This window comes from Lepidochelys kempii, chromosome 10, assembly GCF_965140265.1.
Source record: "Lepidochelys kempii isolate rLepKem1 chromosome 10, rLepKem1.hap2, whole genome shotgun sequence".
Classification (NCBI taxonomy): Eukaryota; Metazoa; Chordata; order Testudines; family Cheloniidae; genus Lepidochelys; species Lepidochelys kempii.
Window position 1 is genome coordinate 78,103,413 of NC_133265.1, and position 26,303 is coordinate 78,129,715.

The window sequence follows — 26,303 nt, forward strand, 5'->3', positions numbered from 1 at the left end:
GGCTTGCAAGGCACCCAAATCTACCTTGCCTATATAAATGTTGCTGATCCCCTTAGTTTGGCTTCTGTAAACCCTGCTCCTGTAACAACAGGTAAAAATAATTTTGCTTTATCCTCTTAAAGAGCTGGGAATAAAGTAATGGCGGATCACATTTGTCTAGCACCAGTGGTAAGTGGGGTGTTTCAGCTTCCACGTATGATGGAAGCTCCGTAATCACTGCAGATTGATGAAATGGCAGGATGGTCCAGTGGTTAACGTGCTGGCCTAGGACATGCGTTCAAGTCCCAGCTCCACCCCAGACTCCTTGTGTAACCACTGAGACATCACTTGTGTCTCTCTGGGCCTCAGTTTCCTATCTGTAAACTGGGGATAATAGCATAATCCCTACATTCAAGACTGGGAGGTGCTCAAAGACTATGGTGACAGGGGGGGTCTGATTAGTCTCTTAAAGAGACAAATGGCAAATATATATTTTGGGCACAACATTTTTTTTTTTTTTTAAATCCCCTCAATTTCAGCAAGGAAAAACATCCCTGGATGTAGCTGCCCGGGGCAACCATATCAACTTGGCGGACATGATTATCAAAGCGGATCGATTTTACAAATGGGAGAAGGTAGGCATCATACACTGAGCCGAGTATCCTGAAAAGCATCCTTTCTATGGAGGCAATTCTCTGTGCTCACCGGAACGAGGGAAAGAGAAATGCAGAAGATCCATGGCAAACAGCTCTCTGTTTTCACTGCCCCGTTAGAAAAACAAACAACAAAGCAGCCCACAACTGTACCAAAGACTTTGCTTATTAATATAGGAGTCCCTGCTGTTAAATATCCCAGGCTGCACTGGGAGGAAGGGAAGCTGGATTTTCACAGATATTTAGTTACCAAAAGATCCAGATTGGTGCCTAGTGGGAGTTTATAAAGCACCTAAGCAGGTTACACATCTAGCCCCCATTGAAAGTCAAAGGGAGTTAGACACTGTCACAACTCCCAGTCAAGTGCTCCCTCTTTGCCACTCACCATACTGCTGTGAGGGGATCCCGCCAGTGAATCCCCCGATGTTTTAAGCCTCTGGAGTCTGAATAGATCCCATGCACTGTTCCTATCTTGGGACCCCTAGACAATGCTCTTGGTATCGTCTACCTAGCAGCCCCTCCTAAGAGCTCAGACCTCGCAGTCCAACTGCTTAGTCCCTGGAACCAATGCTGACCCCCCAAGATATGCTCATAGCTTAACACCTTCTTCCAAAACTCCTGCTGCGTGAGTATTCTGGCTATAGTTTACTGCTCGCAGGGGCACGTGCTAGGTGTAGCAGATAATGTACAGACACTCTGCACAGGATCCTAACACATTATTGCTCTTTCTTTAATAGCACGAGACACACAAAGTTCTAAAAAAAATAAATCCGACCAGGAATGCCCTGGAGTCTCCAGGAATTAAAGATCGTCATGTGATGAAACCTCCAAAACTACGTCCATCCAAAATCAGCAAACCTAGCACCTTCTTACCTCAGTTCCCCCACCACTCCAAAGTCTTCTGGGCGATGGGGCGTCTGGGGTCATCCAGCGTCTTCCTGTTGCAGTGCACGGCTTGGGTTCAGAAACACAGAGCCTTCTCCCCCACCTCACTTCTTCTCTCTTTGCCAGTCCATCCCCTTCCTTCTACCTGCCCAAAACTTCCTGTCCGTCTCCCCTCCACCACCCCATGAGTTATAACTGCCTGCTTGGTCAGCCCTGTCTCCAAGCTGGAGAATTTCAGCTCTCTCCACTCCCCGACTTCCTTCAGACCAGAGGAAGAAGTATCATTCTCCCAACTCAAACAAACCCATTGGCCCAAGGTGCTTCACTGAGTAGACCATGGCTGAGTTCTAACGGCCCAACATTGTCCCTTTCTGGGAGGTACGCTTGTCAGCATGGTAGATACACACCGACAGAGGGACATTCCTGATACCACAGCTTTCATAGCAACACGATATTATCAGCCAGAGTTCTTAAATTGTAAATAGGTTTCCCAGATCACCCTCCCAAGCAGCACCCAACCTGTTTAGGCCTTCTTGTAAATCCCAGCAGGACTTCTTGGAGGATGGTCTTGTAGTGAAGGCCTAGAGCCAGGCTATCGGATTCTATTCCAGGCCCTTAGACAGGCTACCTGTGTGGCCTTGGGCAGACACTTGCCTCCATCACAGGCAGTTGTGAGCTTTCATTCATGTTGCTGAAGCATGTTATTCAAGAGCGTCAGACAGAAGGTGCTGTAGAAATGCAAATTGTTACCTACATGGGCTTCTGTAGCCAGGATGCCATTAACAAGATTTATTAACCCACGGAATTGGGCCAGGATGAAATAGGACAGTTAGTAAAACAGAAACATGCTGTGTCAGAATGAACTTAAGCTGCCCCAGGGGCAAGGCTGTCGGATATGACAGACCGGCCATTACAAACAAAAGCATGGTGAGTCTATTGCTGGAAGAGCACCTGGGCATTTTAGTCCAGGAAACGTTACTAAGGATGATGCTACTGCTAACAACCCAGTGTTAGTTTCCTGTTGTCATCAGAGCATCAGCCTGTGGAACATTATAGCCTCTAATCAGGTAATGCGAAGAGAGGGCATAGTTCAGCACAGCACTGCTAGCAGGAAAGTTAAATTGCTTTTTGGAAGTGAAGGGATTCATTGTTCAGGGTTGTGATATTGTGGGGGTGGGAGTGGTCTCTGACCCTAAAAGAAATGTGAAGCCTCACACTGAAACTCCTATTTTAACATCGTAGGACAGTCTCAACAGTGACTCTGACTCCTGGGTGGCAAAACACTTAACCTTTAAACAAGATCACAGGCTGGAAACGCAGCACATTCGCTCAGTGATGTGGAGATTAGCTACTAAATACCTCAAACCCAACGAATGGAAGAAGCTTGCACATTACTGGAAATTCACAGATGCACATATCAGAGCCATTGAGCAGCAGTGGGCAGGTATAAAGCAGATGGCCTCTCATCTCCACCAAGCATTTCCATCCCTTTAATCTATCTATTGCTAGTAGATAATTCTCCAACAGTGGCACTGGGCCACATGCTAAGGAAGCCACCTGGTTCAGATGGAGCAGCCACAAGATCGCGTTTGAAATGCTTTATAAAATAAATACGAAAATGTGTACTCACCTGAAAATGGCTAGTAGGAAAATCCACAGCTCCTAAACAAGGGGCCTGCTTCCTCTCCCTGGCTGCTAGAGAGACAGCCCAAGCATAGGAGTCCTTGTCCCTAAAGGGAAACTTGATTGCTGTAACTGACAAAGCAAGAGAGGTCTGAACTCCTTTCTACAGAGAGAGGGCATTTTCAGGCAAGCGGATAAACATTCCTTACTGTTCTGCACAGGGAGACCACAGACTTTCAACAGAGAGATTTTATTAGTGGTGCCCTGGTCTTAAGGGGAGCCAGCTTCCACCAAAGACCCTGGCCCCACTGGGCCGGTTTGTCCTTGGCTTGCCCCTCTGGTAATTAGGAGTAGACCTAGAGAAAAGCATTTGGAGGGCCACCAAAGAGAAACCTGCACTGCGACCCCGGCAACGTATGCCTGCCCTCCCAGGGAACAGGCAGTGTTCATTTTCCCTTTTGGCTCAGCACACGGAGAATTATGGGGGCAGTTAGAAGGGTATGTCAGAACAGACTGCATTCTGAGCTTGGAAATATCCCTGTGTTTGCAAATCACAGCTCTGAGTGGAAGCATGGAAAAGCCTAAAGAGTCATACATTTGACCAAAACATACTCAGCCAAATTCAGTCATTTACTTGCAGATGGCTTTCAGAAAACTTCCAGTTCAAGGGCCTGGGTTGCCATAAATAATTATGTGAATTCCCCCCCACCCCTTTTTTTTTTTTTTTTTTTTGCAGCCTATTCCATTAAATCTTTGACATTACTTTGGATGTGGTACCAAGGCTTTTAAGGGGCCAGATTTCTTGTTGAAGCCAACCTATTCTGACCCAATCCTTTCAGCTAACCACAATTTCATTCACTTTCCCCTGAGGTCCGTGCCTTGTTTCCTACTCCTGTTTTGCCAGGGAGCAGCAGTTGTGGATTAAGAGTGTAAGCAAAGACAGAGGTGCTCTGAAATTCACACTATGAAGGTTACAAGAATGTCACGGCTGAGATATTTTCAGACAAGATGTAAGCATGACCCATTAAAAGAGACATAAATTTGTCCCATCAGTAAGAGACTGTAACCCTTAGTGTGCCCAGATAGATTAGGCCAATAGATCGGAGTAGAGACCATTCTCTTTCCTGCAACTTTGTTCTCTCTTAGAAACCTTCTAAATACCTGTGCAGCTTTTGAGCTCTGTCCTTCCAGGAGAGCAGGGAATGCCGCCAGGGCAGCAGTTAAGATGTGTCCCCTCCTGCAAAGCCAGACATAGAACAGTGCAGAAAGGGGGAGAGGGGGCTCTGGTTTCAGGGACCTGAGAAAGTTATTCAGCAAAATAGCAGAACATGAAGTACTTACACCTACAAAATGCAGACTGAATCAAAGCTACTATAGCACCAACCCATTCTGTCCCGGCCGACTGCAGAACCAGTGTGCTACCTGGTGTGAGTGCAGGCAGCTGAGAGTCCAAATGGTTTAAGAAGTTGGAGTTGCGGTTTAAAGAGCAGGTTTGTTTAATTTCCATCTCGGCTCGCTTCAATTAAAAAAAAAAAAAAGTAGCATGGCTGGGCAGCAAATAGGGCCAAATTTACCCTCACATCCATTCACTCAGTTCCCACCACCGCTGAAGGGAGTTCCACGGGTATCACGCCAGAACTGGACGCAGTCTACGGCCACCATGCAGAGTGAAATATGGTTTCATCCATGTATCATTCTTACCAGGTACTAAAAGCTACAGGGAGCATGGCCACAGAATGTTGCTTATTTGGCTTCATGGTGTGATCATAGCAGGAGAAAATCCAATCAAAGGACTATACGAAGGCCTGGTGGGGATTTGTAGAAGAGACTTAGCAGGTAACAATCCATCACTTTCCTTTTCCTTTGAGTAATACAAACTTAGCACCATTTGAATTAACCTTTTAATACATCTATATTTAATTTCTATAGCTGTTGCGTAATGTAAGTACAGCCAGTCCTTTTTCTAAATACAGAGTCTTAAGCTATTAACATCCTCAAAGTCCTCAGGAAGTTGTCTTTTCCCCGCCTTGTTTTATCAAGTATGCACATTTATATATACTGCTGGGCTGTTTCTCCTGCCGCTTTGTATCTCCCATTTGCCAGAAGCATTTACTAGAGCAAAAATACCCACACCCAGACACGTAGACCCTCCTTTAAGTAACTAGGATTAAAAACCAGACTGAGTAGACACCCCTCAGGAGTAAAATTAAAAAAAAAAGAAAACATCAGCACTGATGTTAAGCTGCCACTCAGCACAAAGGTACAAGTGATATTTCTCATTCCGCTTCCCCTAATGGGTGAGAGGAAAAACACCTATGATGTTTGTTTTACAGAAAGCATTAGGAAAAAGGCAAATGCAGAATCCACTTCTCCAAGGAAGTGTACAGCAATGTAACAACTGAAGGGGAAATGACTGTACGATGCTGCCTCAGCTGGTTTCCCCCTAGAACCACAGCGATTGAACCGGAATCATTGAACTATTCACTAAAAAGTGGCCATAAAACTTTTAAGGGCTTCTTTGTCATGACAAGTGGCACTTCTGCTGCTTCCACTTGAGTTCAGGTAAACGAAGAGACACATCAGCACATGCTAATCGTTTTAAAACATCTTTATACAAATGTGGGGTTTATTTGCTGTTGCATAGATGCTGGTGACTATAATACAAGCTAGGTGAAGTCTCATTTGTGATACTGTGACTACGTTTCAATCAGGACTCTGATATTTTCTTACTGTAATTTGTTTACATCTCATTTTTTGTATGTATAATTTTTTTTTAAATAAGTTACAAAGGGGAGAACCTTTCTATTTAACATGTAGTAAGTTGTGTTCTTTACCCAAACCTCTTCAGTTTTTGTCTGTGTCACCTGTGGTTTATTGTTGGAGGAATGCTCAATTGTTCAGCTGCTGGTGTCAATACATTTGTTGTGGGGTGGGGAGGGGTGGGGGGATGTTATCTGGACTGTATGAAAAAAAGGGATCAGGTTTTGGATCCCAAAGCCTCAACAGTTTCTCATTAGCTAGCATTTTAAAGGCTACAAATTCCATAGTGCTGTGCAATTGAATGTTTGTTATTTAGAATCTGCCCTTTCCAAGGTTAAAGTCATACTATAGATTTGAGCCATCTTCACACAAATACACAATTTAGGGAAACCAAAGTACAGTTTTGTTAGAGAGTCAATACTTTTCCAATTCATTTTACCTTATATAGATGAACCACTTACTTTTTGTGCTCTAAAAGTGCACAACTCAAAAGCGAGAGGGATTTGAAGAGTCAATTCCCCTCCTTGGCACATAAACATCTGCATATTCCCTAAAGGGAAAAATGTCAGCATATGCGCTAATATGTTATCACCACACAGGTAGCCTTGCCTTGAGTGCCAGTACATGGTTTACTCGATTTCGGTACAGAACAGATAATCACCTGTTATTTATACCAACCCTCACAAAGAGCACACTTTTCTTAATGAACACTCAGCAATTTCTCATGTGAAGTTTTGTATTTTTTACAGTGTTTAAGGGGGAAATAAAATCTGTTCTCCAATAAACAAGAATATTTTTCCTGTAAGGTGATTGGTGATTTCTTTCTCAGTTCAATCTGTGTTTTATAAAACACTTTTTAAAATTCACATCCACATGCTGAAAACACTCTTATCCAACACAAGTAAATCGGAATTCACTATGATTCAAGCGGTTTTACTGTTCAAGAAACACCATTAAAGCAAATCTAAGCAGAATTTAACATCTTTCAACAGACCTTTTCTGATGGTAGCTCTGCACTTTGATGCTGTTTACATCCACATGCAGCTCTGAAAGATCATGTTAAGCTACAGTAATTCTATTTAGTCTATTAGAAAAAAGCCACTTGTTGAAATTGAAGTTTTATTGAAAACCATTGTTACAGCTAGCAAGAAAGTTAAAAAATGGTAATGCTTTATATTTCAGGTAGAAATAAAGTAACTAACTTGCAACATAACTTATGAAGCAAATAAGTGATGGCAACATCGGCACTTCAGCATTTTTTTAATCCAAATATTCAACAAAATTATAAATGCGCTTTTAAGTACACAACCTGCATGTGCAATATATACAGCTAAATAAAAATATAAAAAAGAAATGGGCTTCCGTTTTAAGAATGTGGTGAAGACTTTGGTAGCAAAATGTATCTCAATTCTTTAAAACTGGAGTCTTCTCAAAGGTGCTTCCTTATATTCAAAGACAAGCTTAAACCAAAGTATCCTGTTACACTGCTGTAGATTACTGTTCTCAGTTGCATTACACTGAATATCATCAACCCTATTGGAGTTACACAGTGATAACCGGCTACCATAAGAAAAGGCAGATTGTAAACAGCGGATTATATACAGGAAGACAACCAGATTGGTTCACTGCTTTAACTGATCGTGAGAAAGCTACTGCTGCTCTTGTTCACTGCTGCTCTGAAGCTTGATTTTCTGGACTTCCAGTTCTTCTGCACTAACCATAGAAGGATCAATGGCTGCATATCGTGTACCGTGGAACTGCAATAAGTGTATCTGTTGGACAGGAAAAGGCACTCTGAAGCAGTAATACAGAGTTATGGGTAAGGTACAAGGTAAAAGGAAAGCAGCACTGCCTCCCCAGCCAGCAAAATCCAGGAACCGGTCCCCATTATAGTTCAGTCAAAGCACAGCATTCGTTCGTACACCAAAATTTGCTCCACCTACACGGAACACAAGAGCGCGGGTGGACTGCAGAGACATCAGGCACGTGAAAGCCAGCCTCAAACCCAGGACCAATCAATCAGTGTGGCTTCTGTGTAGCCCCGACCCCTGCTCACCAGTTGGGTTCAGTGCCTGCAGCTCCCAAAGGTTAGGGAACAGCAGCAGATGAGGGTATGAGAAAGATGGGACTCTGCTAGGAAAGGTTTGAATTTCAGAGGCTTACTTGGATGTAGACGTTGACTTCAGCACTTCTGCAGAGATAAGGGAAATTGCCTCCTGTTTTAAGGTGAGCTCTTCTGGCACTGGGGTACAGTTTGTACATTTCTTCTTTTGCTTCAGTTGAAAGTGCACTCTGATCAAACACCTTGAAAACAATCAGAGTAATTCTGAAGCCAATCAAGTTTTTTGTAGCTACTTACCATAGCATACTAGAAGCGTGCTGCCCTTAGAATAATTCTAACAATCACCTCACTGCTTTCTAGCTTCTTTGTGGTGTGATATTTGCCTGGCAGTGAAATCCATCTCCAAGAATAGAGCCCCCCGTCTTACTGTGTGAGGCTTTGCCCTCCAGTAATAAACCGAGGAGTGATTTCCTATATTGTTCACATCTGCCTCAGTTATTACAGTTTGACCTCAACATGACACTGAAATTGATAGGGATGGAGAACAGTTGCATCTTTAAGAGCAACTAAAATTTTATAGGCATGTCATAATCCAGAAAATTGAAGTCATGCTGCCCTAGTTTATAGCACCCTGAGCTCAGATTGTACTGTGCATGATACCCCAATGACATTTTACATTTAATTCACAGGGTTGCATAATGAGTAGAAAGTAACATCTAACATGAAATTAGATCTTCCCTGTTTTCTTATACATAGGTGATGAAGTATTAAAGTTAACTCATGGAATAGCTAAATCCTACCCAATCCAGCCAGGTGAAGCAATAGGCTAAAACAAAAAAAAAGAACAACTTACGTCCATAATAGTTACAGGAATGTCTCGAATTTTATGAGGTTCCACATAGGAGTTCTGGCAGTTGAGGGTAAGTCTCGAAGCTAACTCACTCTGGCTCAGGCTTTCCAGCTTTCAATAAATGGAAATAAAGACTATGAATTCAGTTTCACTTGGGGAGGTTTATGGTAACATAGCAGAAGAAATGGGCAGAACCCAAATTTTGCTAAGGAGCGGGACCTAGGTTAGGTGTCCAGTTGCCCCAAATTTGAGTGGCACTGCAACCCCAGGCACAAGGTCGCCACAACACTCCCTCAGATTTGGTCCATCGTGATGGGGGGGCAAGGAGGAGGGTGACCAGGCCAAATACGAACGAATGACTTTGCACCCTGGTGCACGGGGTCACAATGCCACTCAATTGTTCTGGCTGCCCCTCCATCATCTGGTCTGGGGGGGCCACCTCCCCCCACCCAATCATTGCACGCCTGCAAAGAAATATGGTGGCTACTGGTCATTTTTAAAAAGAACCCTGACCACTACTTCCTTAAGAAGGGCTTAAATTACAGTTTTACATCCCCTACAGTATCCCCTTCCAGGCATGAGAAGCAGACTTCAAAGCATCCTCAACTACATAATGACAGAGGCATCCTGTAGGGTCTCCAGTGTCCCAGGTGCTGCTTCTCTAGAGGATGCTAGGGAGTCAACACACTTCCACATACATTAGCCTTCTTCTCTTGACTGGAGCTTGAACTTAACCACAGCTCGCTGGGCAAGTAACACTGTTTGCACAGCATCTTGAAAATATCAAGTGTCCCTTAAGGAACGGAGGCAAACAAGAGGCAGATCCTTAGCTGGTGTAAACGGTCATAGCTCCGCTGAAGTCAATAGAGCTATGCAAAGTAAAACCAGCTCAGGGTCTGCCACTTATTGTTTATCCTTTATATTAGATAAGTAAAGATGGCAGCAGTGTACCTATAGCATAACATATATGCCATCTCTAGAAGCCAGGTTAAACATGCCCAACATTACCAGAATTAGACATCCAGGACTCACCCTATCAACCATGAAATCGATTCCATCTGCCATTACAGGATCTACAGGACCAGAAGCAAAGTTTCCAAGAACAATTTTCTTCAGCATAAATGCAGGCATTAGCCAAAAGCTGAAATATAAACAAGAGATCACATGACTCTCTTCAAGTTTAAAAGACCTCCAAAAATAAAGAAGTTGTGTTTTCTGGTATGCATCTCTCCTCTGCCCCCTCCCTGCTCTGCAAGAACACTTGTTTCATTTCAAATCAAGTGGTTTGTGCAGGACTTCACTAGGGCAATCATTACGTAAGCTTTTAAGATAACAGATGGAGCACTCAGTGTATAGGAATATAATACACTGAAAGTTATTGACTTTATCCTGCGAGAGTGTATTTTAAATGTATTCTTTGCCACACAGTGGTTTCATTCGAGCTTCTCTGTATATAGAGTTTAATATACCCAGGTAAGCAAAACAAAGATCTAGTCTTGACCCAAAAAGAAAAGGAGGACTTGTGGCACCTTAGAGACTAACCAATTTATTAGAGCATAAGCTTTCGTGAGCTACAGCTCACATCTGAGGAAGTGAGCTGTAGCTCACGAAAGCTTATGCTCTAATAAATTGGTTAGTCTCTAAGGTGCCACAAGTCCTCCTTTTCTTTTTGCGAATACAGACTAACACGGCTGTTACTCTGAAACGAGTCTTGACCCAGTCTTTCCCATGTCTGATTGTATCAGTCATCAAAGTTTGAGACAAAAAACAAAGAAACTTCTCTCCAATGTTAAAATTCCACGTTTCAAAATCCTGATTGTGAAAGTGTGCACCTTCCTGGTAACATGGCTTTTCAAAGTATTTTGCCACCTGCTTTTCCATTGCCTGCTCAGATTACCAGCAAGTAATCGGTTTTTGAAACTGCATTTGTCTAAAACTCTGACATTTTACTATAAACTGTCAATGTCAGTCTTTGACTTATCAATATTTCTCACCTGTTTGCAGTCCATGTCTGGTTAAAGATGGAAGTGTCACTGAAAGAATTGCACAGGATCAGAGACTGAACTCTGGGGGATTTGTGTGTGTATTCAGCAAATTTTTGAGCCAAAAAGCCTCCCAAAGAAGCTCCAAAAAGGTGAACCTAATTTAAATCCAAACATAAGTACATGTCGTGTAACAACTTAAATCAATCCTGAATATCCATGTATAACATATTACAAAAAGCATAACATTACAATGCTATTCCTTTCTTTGTATCCTGACATAAACTGAAAGCTTATTAGAAATAATTGAAGTTCACAATTTTATTTTCAACCCCAAAAACCTAAAATTCCTCTCAGATATTGTAATTAAAAAAAAAAGATACTTTAAAGACTGAAAATAAAGGCACAGGCAACATATTTGTCTCAAAAATTCAAATCAGGACGTTAGTATATTTATCATGCCAAAATCAATATGGTATGAACACTTATTTTAACCACTCTTCAATAGCTATTCCAGATTGACGATGCTGTGATAGGTCATTTACTACCATTACTTACTACGGGCATTATTTATCTGTATTATTGTAGCACCCATTGTGCCATGGACTGTCCAAACAGAATAAAAAGACTGTCTCTGCCCCAAAGACTTAAGTCATTAATTAATAGGATTAACTTTGAGGTTTTAACTAAAAAATGGAAATTAATACAAAAAAACACATGCAATTTAAAAAAAACCCAAAAAACAAAAAAACAAGTCCTGACAGTAGTGACTAATGAATCAAAGCAGGACAACTTTTGGATCGTGTTTGCTTTGATTTTGAATTTCTGGTTTTTAATTAGCTTGCATCATAGCATAGACGTTTTCTGCATGTTTGTTCTTAATAAACTCTAGGCTTTTTTACCTAACATTTTTATAGCAACCCCACGTTATTTGCCAATCTCAGGGCACTAACTTTATCCAGTTGTAGGTGGTCTAGTAGTTTCCTGAATCCATCGCAGAACTCAAGGTGGTCCCAATACACTGGATACTGCAACTAGAGTAATAAAATAAAATTAAACTATAGTCAGTAATCAAATGAAGCTGTTCTTTGAGCAGCTGCTCTTTCATATCTTCAGAAGCACCTTTCGGCTTTCTGCTTAAAAAAATATTTAAAGCCCTGCATATTAAAGCCTGGCCAAACAGATGTAGATAAGACGTTCAATGTGATCACTGGATGATGTACAACAGAATGAGAATTTTGCATACTAGACTGATGTTGTTTCTGGAGTTTCCATACCATACAAAATCAGCAAAACTAAAATCATTAGCTAGTAAAGATGTAGAGAGTCACTTAAAGCTACACTACTGTTTGCATAAATAAGGCTTCTACTAAAAAATTCAGATCCTCCCTGTGGAATTCACAGCAGCAGAGAGGCATCAAGATAAAGTGAGCTGTAGCTCACGAAAGCTTATGCTCAAATAAATTCGTTAGTCTCTAAGGTACCACAAATACTCCTTTTCTTCTTACTACAACTAAGTCCTTCTAAAAACATCTTGTGACTTAATATTTTCAGACATGCTAGCTAGGCCAATCAAGTTATATGCCTTTTCAGTAAACTCATCCTCTTAAGATAAAGGATGGCAACCCCTCATCTACTGTACAACTGACTTGTGAACAGGAGGCAGAGCTGAAAGGTTTCCTTCTGAAACAACAGACACTGGTCACTGCTGGAGGGAAACCAGATTGACCAATGTCTGATCCAGTAGAAAGACTTATAAATTCTACCCATATTAAAAAAAAAAAACACATCAGCTTTGCTCCATTTTGAAAGATGGAAGCAGACATAGAAAGGGGAATAGGACCAGAAGCGGTCAAGGAAAAACAAATGCAGTAAAGGCCTGAGGGGCAGAGACCCATAACTACATGAGGACAGTTAACCTAAAGGCTCCAGTATGACTGAAATTACCCACTCAGTTAAATTTTTAAACACCAGGTAACACTTCTTAAAATGATGTAGATAAGCGGTGTAGTCTGGCTGTATTTTGACCAAAGTTACATCACGTTATGTTGGCCTTTCAGAGAAGCCAACTACCATGGTTATTTTCCTGACCAATATCAAGCTGAATCAGAGAGGAGCTAACAGAGATCCAACTGGAGACAAAGCAAGGCAGTGGGAAATGGTTGCACTGGAAAGACTGTCACCTGCAAACTTAGAATTCCTCTTGTACAAAACTCCAAGAGAAAGTAATGAGTAGGGTTCTACCAAATTCACGGCCATGAAAACCCATCACAGACTGTGAAATCTGGTCTCCCCTCGTGAAATCTGGTCTTTTGTGTGCGCTTCTACCCTATACTATACAGATTTCACAAGGGAGACCAGCGTCCTGACCCAAAAGGGGATCATAGGGGGGTTGTAAGGTTATTTTAGGTGGATTGCAGTATTGCCACCCTTACTTCTGTGCTTCTGCTGGCAGGGCGCTGCCTTCAGAGCTGGGTGGCTGGAGAGCGGTGGCTGTTGGCTGGGTGCCCAGCTCTGAAGGCAGTGCCCTGCCAGCAGAAGCATAGAAGTAAGGGTGGCAATACCATGCCAGGCCATCCTTACTTGTGCGCTGCTGCTGCCGGCGGCTCTGCCTTCAGAACTGGGCTCCCGGTCAGCAGCTGCCGCTCTCCAGCTGCCCAACTCTGAAGACAGCACTGCTGTCAGCAGCAGCACAAAAGTAAGGGTAGCTGTACCGCAAACCCCCCCCCCCCCCCCCGACACACACACAACAACCTTGCAAGCCTTCCCTGCACCCCCACCCCCCGACTCCTTTTTGGCTCAGGGCCCCTACAATTACAAGAACATCTTGAAATTTCAGATTTAAATAGCTGAAATCATGAAATGTAGGATTATAAAAATCCTATCACCATGAAATTGACCAAAATGAACTGTGAATTTGGTAAGACCCTATGAATGAGACATCAGCAAACGTCAACTCCTGATGTTCATGGAGTAAAGAAAAAAAAAAACAGATCACAGAATTAATTCACTAGGTATAAATCTAATATACATTTTTGTATGTTTCACCTACTCATTTTTGTGAACACAGGTTTGGTTTAGGCCTAGTTTTGCTACCCCAGAATATACCTTAGTATAGGCTTCCCTGGAGTTCTCTGCTTTGATTCCTCCAAAAATTATGAACTAAATGGACTTAGAAGCTGACCTTTCCCAGATGCATCTAAAAACTGTAATGTAAGAGCAAACAAACACTGAATGTTGATGTAGCATTGAGAATACTCACAGCAATAACTCTGTAACCCCATCCGGTCAGTGCCAAAATCTGCTGGAAAAACACATCTGCAGTTCCACTTACAGGTGGAAGAAATATGAGTGGGCACCTGATGATCTTAGGTCCTGCATCATATAGTGACCACACTTTACTGTCATCATCATCTACTATGATCTGGAAGAAGAGAATTTAGTGAAATTTGAATAAGCGTGATACCAGATATCTCCCTTTCAGTTTCTAGTAACGTTTTTCACAAACCTGTGCTACAAGATTTTTCTTTCAAACAAGTTCACCCTTTGCTCCCCTTCAGAATAAAACTTTTCACCCCTTGCCTATTTAATAAATGTGATGTTTACACTGTCCGCATACACACATCTGGTTGTGAAACAGAAAAGAAGCTGGTCAGACTATCTGATACAAGCTAGATTACTTTTGGCACTTGCACTGGACTTCAGTTGTTCAGAACATCACAAACTTCGATAAGACAGTGACTGTTGTATTAACTAAAACCATACTGTTCAGAGATAAAGTAACTTGTCAGGTTGCAGAAATTGTTTTAGGTAGGAATCTTTTCCTTACCAATATACAAGTTACATAACCCCAGCTGAGCTAATGTTTGGTTTGAGTTTACCAACTTCCTGAATCAGGCACTCTGGTCCCCTGTATCACATACCAATTTTCATACCTAAAATTACTGTATAGGAATAAATCATGGGAACATCCCAATAGTCTGTTTACAAACAGGACAGACTCTCAGAAGATAGTATACCACAAGTAGCAGCACATGCTTGGCCAGGAAGAAAACTCCTTCTGTGGTGTGACTAGCCCCCTGCCTGCTAAAGGCCTGATCATCTATACCACCAAGAACATCCTCCGACTGTGAAACATCATCAAAGTTCTGGGTTGGAAGGACAGCACCCTGCAACCGACTAATTTTTTCTAGGCCCTGATATATGGAGGTAGATGGGGGTGGGCCAAGAACTTGCAGCTCTGGTGACTATTCAACACTACTGTCTTAAATAGACCCAGAAAATTGTGATCACTAATTTGAAACAATGGAGGTCTGATTGTAAAACAGGGACACTGTACAGAGGATACCCAAAGTAGTACAAGCTGGAATGGGACAGAGGGAGCGGATTTACTGTCAAGGAGGAATTCACTAGAATGTTCAAGGGAGAGAAGTTGGAGAGGCAGAGCAGCACAAGACCAACTGAAGCAGTGGCTAGCTTAGACCCCGGCCACTACTGCTGCCCTTACAGGCCAAAATCCTTCAGACCCTTGTGTTCTGCCTGTCTTATGCTAGGAATTCAAGACCCAAGAATGAAAATCCTACACAAATGCCATCTTTAAAGAATAAGAGTTTGAGAAGTCTCAATCTCCCATTTTCAGGGTTTGCTTTTCAGACATATTGCTGTGTATATTTAAAATGTTTTTTTAAAGGTACAAAACTCACCAGTAGTACAGAACTATAGGCCAAATAAACTCGGTGACCATAAAACCCCCAGACAAAGCCTATGCAGTACAACAGATGCATGACCTCTCTATTTATGTAGCTGTGATCCATTTTAAATTTACAACTTATTCAACTGGTAGCACCAAAAGTTTTTTCTCATTGTCATAGCAGTACAACCCCTCTCGATACGCCGGGAATGCCAGATCACAAATCCTAAAATCTGCTAGGCTGACGACAAATCTGTGGTTTACAAGGAAGTCTGTACTTGAGGTTCAGAGAGCATGTGATTATCACATCAGTAGTTTTTGTAAGTTTCCAAGCAATTTAGAAAGGACTTACTGCCAGGACTTCTCAGAGCCCTGGAACTGCTAAGGAACTCGCATTTCTATTTTTACATTAAGCAAAAGAAAGTTCTCCTCTGCTACGTAAGATTATTAATTGAATCTGCTCATCATGGCCCTTTGTGTTTGTGTAACAAGAGTACATCTTCATAACTTTAAAATGAAACATACCTTACACTGAGTACTTCACTTGAGGATATTAACAAGTGTTAAAGAAATGATTAAGACTCAATACAAGTGATGGGGAACTGAGGTCCAGAGAGATTAAATTACTTTCCCCAAAGCCAGACAATTAGCAGCACCCAGAGTGTGGCAAGCACTTGTACCATTTGAGAGAGTCACATAATATGTAGATTTACTGTGATGCGTTTGCATCTGCAATAAATGTTGCACAGTTGAGTCACGCTGATTAACAGCTGATTCGGACAGGTTACTGATCTTCTTCTGTTCTGTTATACCACACTTGATTGATCATTGAATTTACATTTTGGGTGAAATCTAGCTCCAGTGAAATAAATGGCAAAACTCCCACTGACGTCAGAGCCAGAATTTCACCCTATGACTGTCTCAGAGCAGGATAATATTTTAGATAGTAAGATGTACTGTTTTACAGATAGCCGGTGTGACATTTTAAAGAGACGGAACACTCCACTCGTACAGCACCTCCTACCTGAGGCTCTCAAAGCACTTTATGAAGTTGAGTTCATTTATCCTCTGCGTTCTCCCCACCCCCAGCCCCACTTTACACTCAGGAAACTGTGCTATATGCAGTTTAAATGACTTGCTCAAAGTTTTGCAAGGGCTTCCTGAATGACACAAACAGCACAAGGGCTCCTGGCTCTACCCACAAAACCAACTTTCTTCCCCACCACACACATCTGCAAGTCACAACTTGTACCTATAAAGCACTTTTCTTTGTAACACTGTAGCGTAACTATGGGAATGACTTCTCACATTTTGGAAATGCAATCACCAGTGGGATGGAAGGCAGAAGCCATTCTCCACCAGAAGTACTAGTAGCTTTAAGGAGAGGAAGTGAAGAGCCATTTCTCCAGTTGGAACTGCAGGGTGAATTTTATGTAAGCAGCATAGTTATCTGCAGTGGACTTTAGCCAGTACGCCACAGTAAGTACTCAGCCCTGATCCCGTTGCACTCTTTGGTCGTTACTGATCACAGGTAGTAAGGAGTACGGCTATAAACACATAGCATCACTCAAACTAGGATCAGAGGCAGAGTGAAAGACAGTCTTTAAAAACTGATTTAATTTTCAGCATCCCACTAAGCCTCTTTCTAGAAGGAACTGGCTTCCATGTATTTATGATCTCAGCAAGAAGGGGGAGAAGTAGCAGTGACAACACGTGACGGGTGCAGGAAAAGCAATGAGAAATAGCCTAATATCTCCAAGCCTCTCATCCCCACTACTCCATAAAGACAAACTGCGGGAGCTCACTACGTTGATCTGGTGGCAGCACAAAACAGCAGCTAGGACTGGAGGGAAGAACTAACTATGCTGCTTTCTTGCCAGTCCTGTTTACCCTCTCTCTGCGTCAGAGAACCTTGCCTCCTCCTCCTTGCTGACCATATTGCTAACAATCACAGGCAAAGAGGGAAAGGTCTTATTCCTAGAAACAACCCCCACAATGTAGTATAATTAAAATTGAGCTTTTTCCCGTCAGAGACCAAGACTGGCTTCTTTAGGTTTCACCCACTACCCGTATTCATCACGATGGTATCTTTGACTCTGCCTACTTCAAAATAAAAAGCGACAATCAGTCAAGAAAGTTATGCACATACTTTGAGGCTCAGATAAAATCCTCCTCACTGATTACCCTGCAATTTATACATATTTTTATTTAATAAATCAATCAGCAGCAAGTGGAGAGTTATACTTGCTCAAGAGTTTACATGCAATGCAGTTCCTGTAGAAAGTGGCACAGTATTCCATACTCACTGACTCTTATGGGTGTTATTTCCATCTCATTAAATCTCCAGTATGATGATATGCAGGCTAAATTATGACCTCAGTACACCTATGCTATCTCTCGGCCTACAGGTTAAGTGCAATTACATCTGTGCATACCCATTTTGGGCATAATCTGGAGGCAATGGGACTACAAAGAGGTAATTTGGCCTGCAGCACCATTATTACTCATAATAACGTGTGAGATGGAAAGAATCCAAAGCTTGACTGTCAGAACCCAGGATGAATTTGTGAAGCTGACAGCAAAAGTATTTTACCAATTGCAAACGGAATGAATTTGACATGGAAATCAGTGAGATACAATGAGCAGAGAATCCCACATGCCTTTTATTTAAAAAAGAGAGTCACTTCTTGGGGAGAACTGCACATGTAGATTTGGGACCAAGCATAAGCTGTATTTAAGAACAAAGATACCCACAGTAACTGTGGTTCAGATATGTTGTCTCTACATAGTGACCTGGGTGAAATGCAGCCCCTAGCATACTGGGCTGCAAGACTTGCTGCAAAGAAGTGCTCTTTGGGAATCACATAAACACCCTTTTGCAGCACTTAATGTCCAGAGCAGGGGTAATAAGAGGTCTGCACATCCCAAACACTTGCTCTGGGCAAGCTGGGAAGATGGTTGGATAGCGAGAACATGCAGAAGCTCTCAAATCCTCCCCCACCCAATTATCGCAAATAGTGATTTTGCTCTCCAATATAGCCCATGCATCTTTCTACTTGTGGGAATCGAGAAAGCAGCTCAACCCTGAGGAAGGTGAGCTGAAACCCAAACCAAGCAACAAATCTAGATGAGTCAAGACAGTAGTGCTGTGTAAGCATATGAATTGCTGGGCATAGAGGGAAAGCCAGCCTCAGCCCCAGCAATGATTGTACATAGCAACCCTTTCAGCTCCACAACCGTTTTCTAATCTCAGCTTCAAATGTTTTTGGCCACAATAGCACAGTCGTGGCCCCCCAACAGGCACTGCTTTCCAGAAGGCTCCCAAAGCTCAGGTGGCACCATGAATCTCACTAGAGGTAATACACCACCTCCAGTGAAAGCTACATTAATATAAAAGTACTTGCTGAGTACTCAAATACCATGGTGATGGGGGCCATGTCGATACCTAGGTCTGCCACCTCCTGTGACTATTTTCCATTACCCACAAAGGCCCATTGCTTAGGCAATTTCCACCCCTGCACCCCATGACCCTTCAAAAGTAAGATACCACTTCATAAACAGACAACTAAAACCGTACATACCTTCTTAAGAGGAACTGTACTTCTGAACCAGTTATAGTCAGGAGAGACTTTAATCTCTCCCATGATGTTTAGATGAAACTGAGGTTGCGTAAACCTGAAACACAGACATGTGATGTTTCAGATCAAGAATGTAGGTTTACACTAATCCAGTGCATAGAAGCCTCATTGTGTATACAAAGGATACGTTTGTTTTTACCTCTTCGCAGTTGACTGTCCTCCCTTGTCAGTCTTCCAACTTGTGCCGTGTTTACTTATCCTTAGTTTTAGTTATAACAACTTAGGGATAGTCAGAAAATGTAGTCTCTTGATCGAATATTACTAACCCTCTAACTAGGAATCGATGGTGTCTTGTGCAATACGAACTTTTCATAACAAAGCATTCCAGTGTAGCAGCTCCTGAAAGGAAGACAGCATTGCAGGGTTTAAGATGTTTGTCAACAGTAAGTTATATTTTAACATTTTTTTAAGCCCGTTTTAAGCCCAACTGCTCCAAGGTAGCCTCTATTTGAATTTGTTGGTACTTCGCTCACAGTTCAGACAATGGACTGTATAAGTAGTTATGTTTCATAGGTCTACAGTCCATTTAGTCAAGCATTCAGACAACACCTCTCATTTAAGTATAATTAACTTAAAAGCATCTTAAAACATGTTAAAATGCTCTCTTCAGATTACGTGATACCTATTGTAAAGAACAGTCGAAACTTCAGGGCTTGTCCACATAGGGAAATTGACCAGAATAACTATCACAAAATAGCTTCCTGTGCGGATAGCATTCCAGAATAAAAATCACTTTATTCTGGAATAATTAGTGTACTTCTAAAATGAGAGTATTATTCTGGAATAAAAGTGATTTTATTCCAGAACAAAGTATCTACATAGCACTATTCTGGAATAGCTATTCCAGTCAGTTTCTCGATGTACACAAGTCTTAATAAGATTACCTGCACATTCTGAATATTATATATTCTATATGGGATCCTACTTATTTGTAGTAATGAAACTTACATGACTGACAAGGGACCCACATTTCACTGCTTGATTAAGAACTTCCATTTGTACAGCAAATGATGCCAGATAATTTTTTAAGTTCATAGTTGTATGCTGACTGCTTGTTAACTTTAGTTTGCAAGGGAAATCCTGCTAGTGATTCTTTTCATGTGCTTACAAGAATATAGTGGATAAGGAATGCATAATAAGTTTTCTTTTATTAATTATCATTACACAATTATAATTAATGGCCACTTGTTCATTTTTCTTAGTAGAATAAGGCAATTGCTGATTCTGCAACAGATTCTGGTCAGTTTCCCTGAGGGCTAGTCTAAACGGTGTATAAAATCCATTAAAAACTAATTCATTTTGCACCTGCACTGAAGAGTTAGTTACAATTCACTTTCATGTCTTCAGAACTCAGATGCCCATTCTCCTGCTGTTTAATGACATGTGAACTCTGAAGGAAGGGCATATTTCCCCTCACCCCACCCATCGAGAAAAATGCACACCTCTTACCTACAGTTTTTAGTACTGTAGAAAGTCTCATTTTCACTATACAACAGATTCAGAGTTTTCCCATCCAACTGTGTTGGCTGTCATTTCAATTTTGGCTAAATTACTGTTTACAGCACATATTTTACCACTTGTGCTACTCTGGATGCACAAAAAAGGTATAACAGAGGCCAAATGCCTCTTCCACCCAACAGACTGCAAAGTGCAACAGGCTCAGACATTACTGGAATGGGAAGGGCAGCTGTGCATTAGAAAAAGAAGAGTAGTTCATTCTACTAATTTGCACCTGCCAAAAGTATGGCATACGGGATGGGATGATGCAATGAAGTACAGCAAAAATAGTAACTACAAACAAAAAAGTACAATGAACTTTATCCTTTTGTACTATATTTATTATTTGCATTATAGTAGCAGTCAGAAGCCCAAGTCAGGATCAGGGTCCCACTGAGAAAGACCTTGTATGAACACATGTAAGGAAATGCTAAACAGGAAGCATTTGTTTAGTCTGTTAAAAGGAATGGCATGCTAAAGAATAATTTTGTTCACTACAAAAGGATTAGAAATCAATTCTAGCTATAATCAGTTCTCATCGTTCCTCTCCTATCTGTTGTTTTAGTACCATTATTAGGTGATGGTGATAGGTGCCAGTTACAACTTTGGACACAGGGTTCCTCAATCCATATCTTGGGTACAGGCAGCATCTGTTCAAACTTTTCCCTCTTATTCTCACTGTCCTGTCAATGTACCTCAACAATGACCTGAAGAGGCCCCCTCATTGGACTGATAAAGCATATCAATCTCCATGCCCATTCAACCCTTGGGATCACTACTGAGACTGCTAATAAAGATCCCAATCAATGCATTTTGTGTAGTGGACAGCTATCTGCTAGCAATTGGATTGAGATCCTCAAACTCACGTCATGTAAGCAAGCCATCCATCAATTGATAACTAAAGCCAACCACCACCGCAAAACATTTCCCCTTAAATTTGCTCGGTTTTTAAAGTTTGCTCTGACCATGCCTGTACCCCTTTTGTGTTTGTCTCTCAAGAGTGCTTGTGCAAATGAATTTCAATGGTATGAAATTCGCTTTCGGTGAACACTCAAAGCAACATATGCAAGTGTGCACAGAAACAGAATAGTAAGTTCACACCCATAAGTATTTGTGCCATTAATGCTTGCACGCTCTTTGAAGTCATGAAACAGAAACAATGCCAGGAAAGGTAGCTGGGAAATCAACAAACCAATACAACTCATATGTAGTGAATATCAACAACTCTCAGACGAGCTAATGACCAAGCCAGTGTAGTTAGTGTATTTGAATTTTTAAAAAATGAATATTTTTAAACAAATACATGTAGGAAAATGTTGCGTGTTGATGTACATCCCATAAGCAGAAATAGAGATCAAATGTGTCTGATACATTTTTGAGACTCATTCACACCACCTCTCTAGTAACTTTCAATCACTAATGGTCTGAAGTGCTTTTGAGCCTGTTACAGGAGAGGGAAAGCGGCATATATTCTGTGAATTGTTTGGATGTCTATTCCCCCAAGCTGCATCTGATCTGCCAGCAACAGACCCATAGGAACCGCTACTCAGCCCACCCATCAAAATGTTTGCTCTCCTGACGTTTCTTGCTGCATCAGCCATGCTATTCCTGCTCCCATGGACGCAAAATCTGAATCAGTAAAACTTTGTCTGAAACAAACTCTGCTCATATTGGTACAGGCAGCATAGTCACAACAGCTGCAGGCGCTTTAACTTACTAAATAAATTAAAAGTATCACCACAGAGAGTAAAAACAGCACCTTTGGGGATGTGAGATTACAGGCCCCAACCCTCTCCGCATTCCTGCCCCCCATTCACTCGCCTCCCGCAGCACAGGGGCCAAAAGCCTTCTTCCCCCTCTGCTCCCCCATGAAAAAAAGGAGTACTTGTGGCACCTTAGAGACTAACAAATTTATTTGAGCATAAGCTTTCGTGAGCTACAGCTCACTTCATCCCCACCCCCAGCACAGGGGGGCCAAGAGCCCTCCTCCCCCCCATTCACTCCCCTCCCCTCCCCTAGCACAGGGGGGCCAAGAGCCCTCCTCCCCCCCATTCACTCCCCTCCCCTCCCCTAGCACAGGGGGGCCAAGAGCCCTCCCCCCATTCACTCCCCTCCCCTCCCCTAGCACAGGGGGGCCAAGAGCCCTCCCCCCATTCACTCCCCTCCCCTCCCCTCGCACAGGGGGGCCAAGAGCCCTCCTCCCCCCCATTCACTCCCCTCCCCTCCCCTCGCACAGGGGGGCCAAGAGCCCTCCTCCCCCCCATTCACTCCCCTCCCCTCCCCTCGCACAGGGGGGCCAAGAGCCCTCCTCCCCCCCATTCACTCCCCTCCCCTCCCCTCGCACAGGGGGGCCAAGAGCCCTCCTCCCCCCCATTCACTCCCCTCCCCTCCCCTCGCACAGGGGGGCCAAGAGCCCTCCTCCCCCCCATTCACTCCCCTCCCCTCCCCTCGCACAGGGGGGCCAAGAGCCCTCCTCCCCCCCATTCACTCCCCTCCCCTCCCCTCGCACAGGGGGGCCAAGAGCCCTCCTCCCCCCCATTCACTCCCCTCCCCTCCCCTCGCACAGGGGGGCCAAGAGCCCTCCTCCCCCCCATTCACTCCCCTCCCCTCCCCTCGCACAGGGGGGCCAAGAGCCCTCCTCCCCCCCATTCACTCCCCTCCCCTCCCCTCGCACAGGGGGGCCAAGAGCCCTCCTCCCCCCCATTCACTCCCCTCCCCTCCCCTCGCACAGGGGGGCCAAGAGCCCTCCTCCCCCCCATTCACTCCCCTCCCCTCCCCTCGCACAGGGGGGCCAAGAGCCCTCCTCCCCCCCATTCACTCCCCTCCCCTCCCCTCGCACAGGGGGGCCAAGAGCCCTCCTCCCCCCCATTCACTCCCCTCCCCTCCCCTCGCACAGGGGGGCCAAGAGCCCTCCTCCCCCCCATTCACTCCCCTCCCCTCCCCTCGCACAGGGGGGCCAAGAGCCCTCCTCCCCCCCATTCACTCCCCTCCCCTCCCCTCGCACAGGGGGGCCAAGAGCCCTCCTCCCCCCCATTCACTCCCCTCCCCTCCCCTCGCACAGGGGGGCCAAGAGCCCTCCTCCCCCCCATTCACTCCCCTCCCCTCGCACAGGGGGGCCAAGAGCCCTCCTCCCCCCCATTCACTCCCCTCCCCTCCCCTAGCACAGGGGGGCCAAGAGCCCTCCCCCCATTCACTCCCCTCCCCTCCCCTAGCACAGGGGGGCCAAGAGCCCTCCCCCCATTCACTCCCCTCCCCTCCCCCAGCACAGGGGGGTCCAAGAGCCCTCCTCCCCCTCTGCCCCCCCATTCGCTCCCCCCCCCTCCCCCAGCACGGGGACCAAGAGCCCCGCTGTGGCAGAAGAGAACGGGGGGAGGCTCGGGGGGGGAGGGTCCCGCGCGGGCGAACCCCCCCCCCATCCTTACCGGCTCCTCCCGCGGGGGGGGATGGGGTGTCTGTCGCCGAGCCTCGCTCCCGCGTCCTCCCCGTGAGGAGCGGCCCAAGAACCCGCTTCCGGGTGCTCGGCCTGCGTCCGGGGGGGGCGGAGGGAGCGTACACGCGGAGCACGTCATCACACGGGCGCGCGTTCCCCGCGACCGGCGTCCATCGCGACCGAGGCGGAACAGTGGCGACACGTGACCTGAGGTCTCGGCAACGACCTCGGGGGCGGGGCTCACGTGACCGAGACGAAGCGGGGGGTCATATGACTGGTTCAGCGGGTCACGTGACCCTTGGCCGGCAACCCGGCTGGCCGAGGGGCATCCCCCGCCCCAACCCGGACGCTCAAAGAAGTGGTGACTCCCTTGCTTCCCACGTGGGCCTCGCTCACCCCAAAGTGCCCCCTGGGCCCGAGTCCAGCGACACTGGGCGGCGTCCTCCGTGGTGACTCTGGACCAGTACTGCCAGCCCCAGGAGTTCAAAACCCACAAAGCAGGACCTCCCTGCAACTTATGAGATTGGCCTAAAGATCCCCAGGTTTCATAAAAAGAGAACAACTCCGGTGTTTTTTTTTCTTTGCCTTTCTGGTGTTGGAGTCGTTTAGGGTGCGCTTAGGACGAGTTTTAAAGCTTTTCTCTGTCTACAAGGGCTAGACACTTATTTAATGAAAGGTGAGATTCTTACCTAATAAACAAAAAGAAAAGGAGTACTTGTGGCACCTTAGAGACTCCTTTTCTTTTTGCGAATACAGACTAACACGGCTGCTACTCTGTTACCTAATAAACATGACTCCAAGAGCTGGAGCTTTAAGTAACCATGAAAATCACTGCAAGACTCCTGATAAAATATGAGAGTTGGTCTTATTGGGATCTAATCTGAACCCAGCCCCATTCCAGTGTCTATGGATAGCAGTTTCTTTATAATGACTTTTTTTAAACTAGTGAAAGCCAGTAGAACAGATAACCTTGCAGATATTTGTGTACTCATACGAGGAACTGGAGAGGGGAGCTCCAGCAGTTTTATTTCTATCAATGAGTTCAACTCTACTGCATGGTCAATAAGAGTTAGAGTGATCACCTTTGTTGGATGGAAATCAGGGAAAACTAAATGAAAATCCGGGAAAATGAAAAATAAGGGACAACACTTTATTTAAGAGATGTTTTAGGGAAACACCATTTCCCTTAGCATATGTATTTTTCTCTCAAGTGTACATTTCTACTGCCCTCAAGTATTTGATGCAATTATCATCAGCATCAATTAAATGTTCAAAATAGTACTTACCAGTTTTAATACATTTCAGTACACAGGTGGTCACCCCAATGAAATAAGGGACCCTCCCTTCAAGTAAGGAACATGTGGTAACCCTAATAAAAATGCTCCGCTTAGAGCTATGTGAAGTTATGCTGTACAAAATTTAAGATTAAAGGCTGATTTTTGCTCTCAAATGATTATCTTGCAGCTCCTGTGGTTTTCAATGAGAGCTGTACCTGTACATCTGACACCAGGATTTAGCACAGCCGAAGACAGGGTTTTGCTGTTGTTTTTACAAAGATTCTGATGAATGTTCTGTTTTTACTCTTTTCAAAACTGGCCATTTGGGATTTGATTATAATGGGCAGAACATGATGCTTCAATTCATTTTGGCAGGTACCATTTTGTATGTATCAGATTCTGAAAAGGCCCTCGTCACATTATAAGATGTCGGTTGATTACAACAGCTGCATAATTCAAATGATGCATCATTGGGGTGAGGGGGGCAAAATATTTCCTTTGGACACAAGATACATTAATACTCTGAAAGTGGGCAGTGCATTTGTATTCTCTACCAGGAAAGCCAAGGACCTAGGGGTAAAAATCCTTTGCTATGTGTTAGAAAGTGAGCTGAAGGTGGTTGAAATGTATTTTAACAGCAAAAAAAAAAAGAAGATAGCAACTTTTCCCTGAACCAATGCTGCAACAACAGGAAGTCCTGATGAAAAAAAGAGAGCCCACATTTTGGAGGGAAGTAATTAAAGGTGACCTAAGGGACCAAGGGGGGAAAGTAGGTTAGTGCCCTTTTTCTGCTTTATGCACATCTCCCATTGAACTCTGCCATGCCTCAAAGGGCAACATCTGGAATTTGTGAAGTAGAAAAGCAAATTACCAGTAAAGGCTTTCCAAACCAATGTTTACTTTATTCTGATTTCTGTGAGCCCCTCGCCCATTATGCTTGTGGAGAAGGAATAACTCTGGACTGCTGCTGCCGCCTA

The 26,303-nt window shown here is 43.9% G+C and overlaps 2 protein-coding genes across 8 annotated transcripts in view; one reads left to right on the plus strand and one right to left on the minus strand.

Annotated features, from left to right (window-relative positions):
- The window catches only part of ANKDD1A (ankyrin repeat and death domain containing 1A), a 30,676-nt gene extending 24,606 nt beyond the window's left edge, over nucleotides 1-6,070 (plus strand). For 2 of the 7 annotated variants that reach the window (XM_073304317.1, XM_073304316.1), the window contains 4 exons: nucleotides 519-614; nucleotides 2,760-2,961; nucleotides 4,845-4,976; nucleotides 5,474-6,070. In XM_073304317.1, the coding sequence (XP_073160418.1) occupies nucleotides 519-614; nucleotides 2,760-2,961; nucleotides 4,845-4,976; nucleotides 5,474-5,535 (492 nt within the window). In that variant the 3' untranslated portion in view covers nucleotides 5,536-6,070. Of the gene's footprint in view, nucleotides 1-518; nucleotides 615-1,369; nucleotides 2,962-4,010; nucleotides 4,977-5,473 lie in introns of those variants that run through there. The other 5 variants (XM_073304320.1, XR_012154095.1, XM_073304322.1 and 2 more) reach the window with 5 other exon arrangements.
- SPG21 (SPG21 abhydrolase domain containing, maspardin) lies at nucleotides 5,028-24,245 on the minus strand. Its single transcript, XM_073304323.1, has 10 exons — nucleotides 24,042-24,245; nucleotides 19,262-19,461; nucleotides 19,066-19,159; nucleotides 14,057-14,218; nucleotides 11,748-11,828; nucleotides 10,807-10,952; nucleotides 9,845-9,953; nucleotides 8,816-8,923; nucleotides 8,064-8,204; nucleotides 5,028-7,672 (listed from the first exon to the last, which is right to left on the minus strand). The coding sequence occupies exons 3-10, from the start codon at nucleotides 19,126-19,128 to the stop codon at nucleotides 7,550-7,552; spliced, it is 933 nt and encodes a 310-aa protein (XP_073160424.1). The 5' UTR covers nucleotides 19,129-19,159; nucleotides 19,262-19,461; nucleotides 24,042-24,245; the 3' UTR covers nucleotides 5,028-7,549.
- Nucleotides 24,246-26,303: the final 2,058 nt, after the last annotated feature.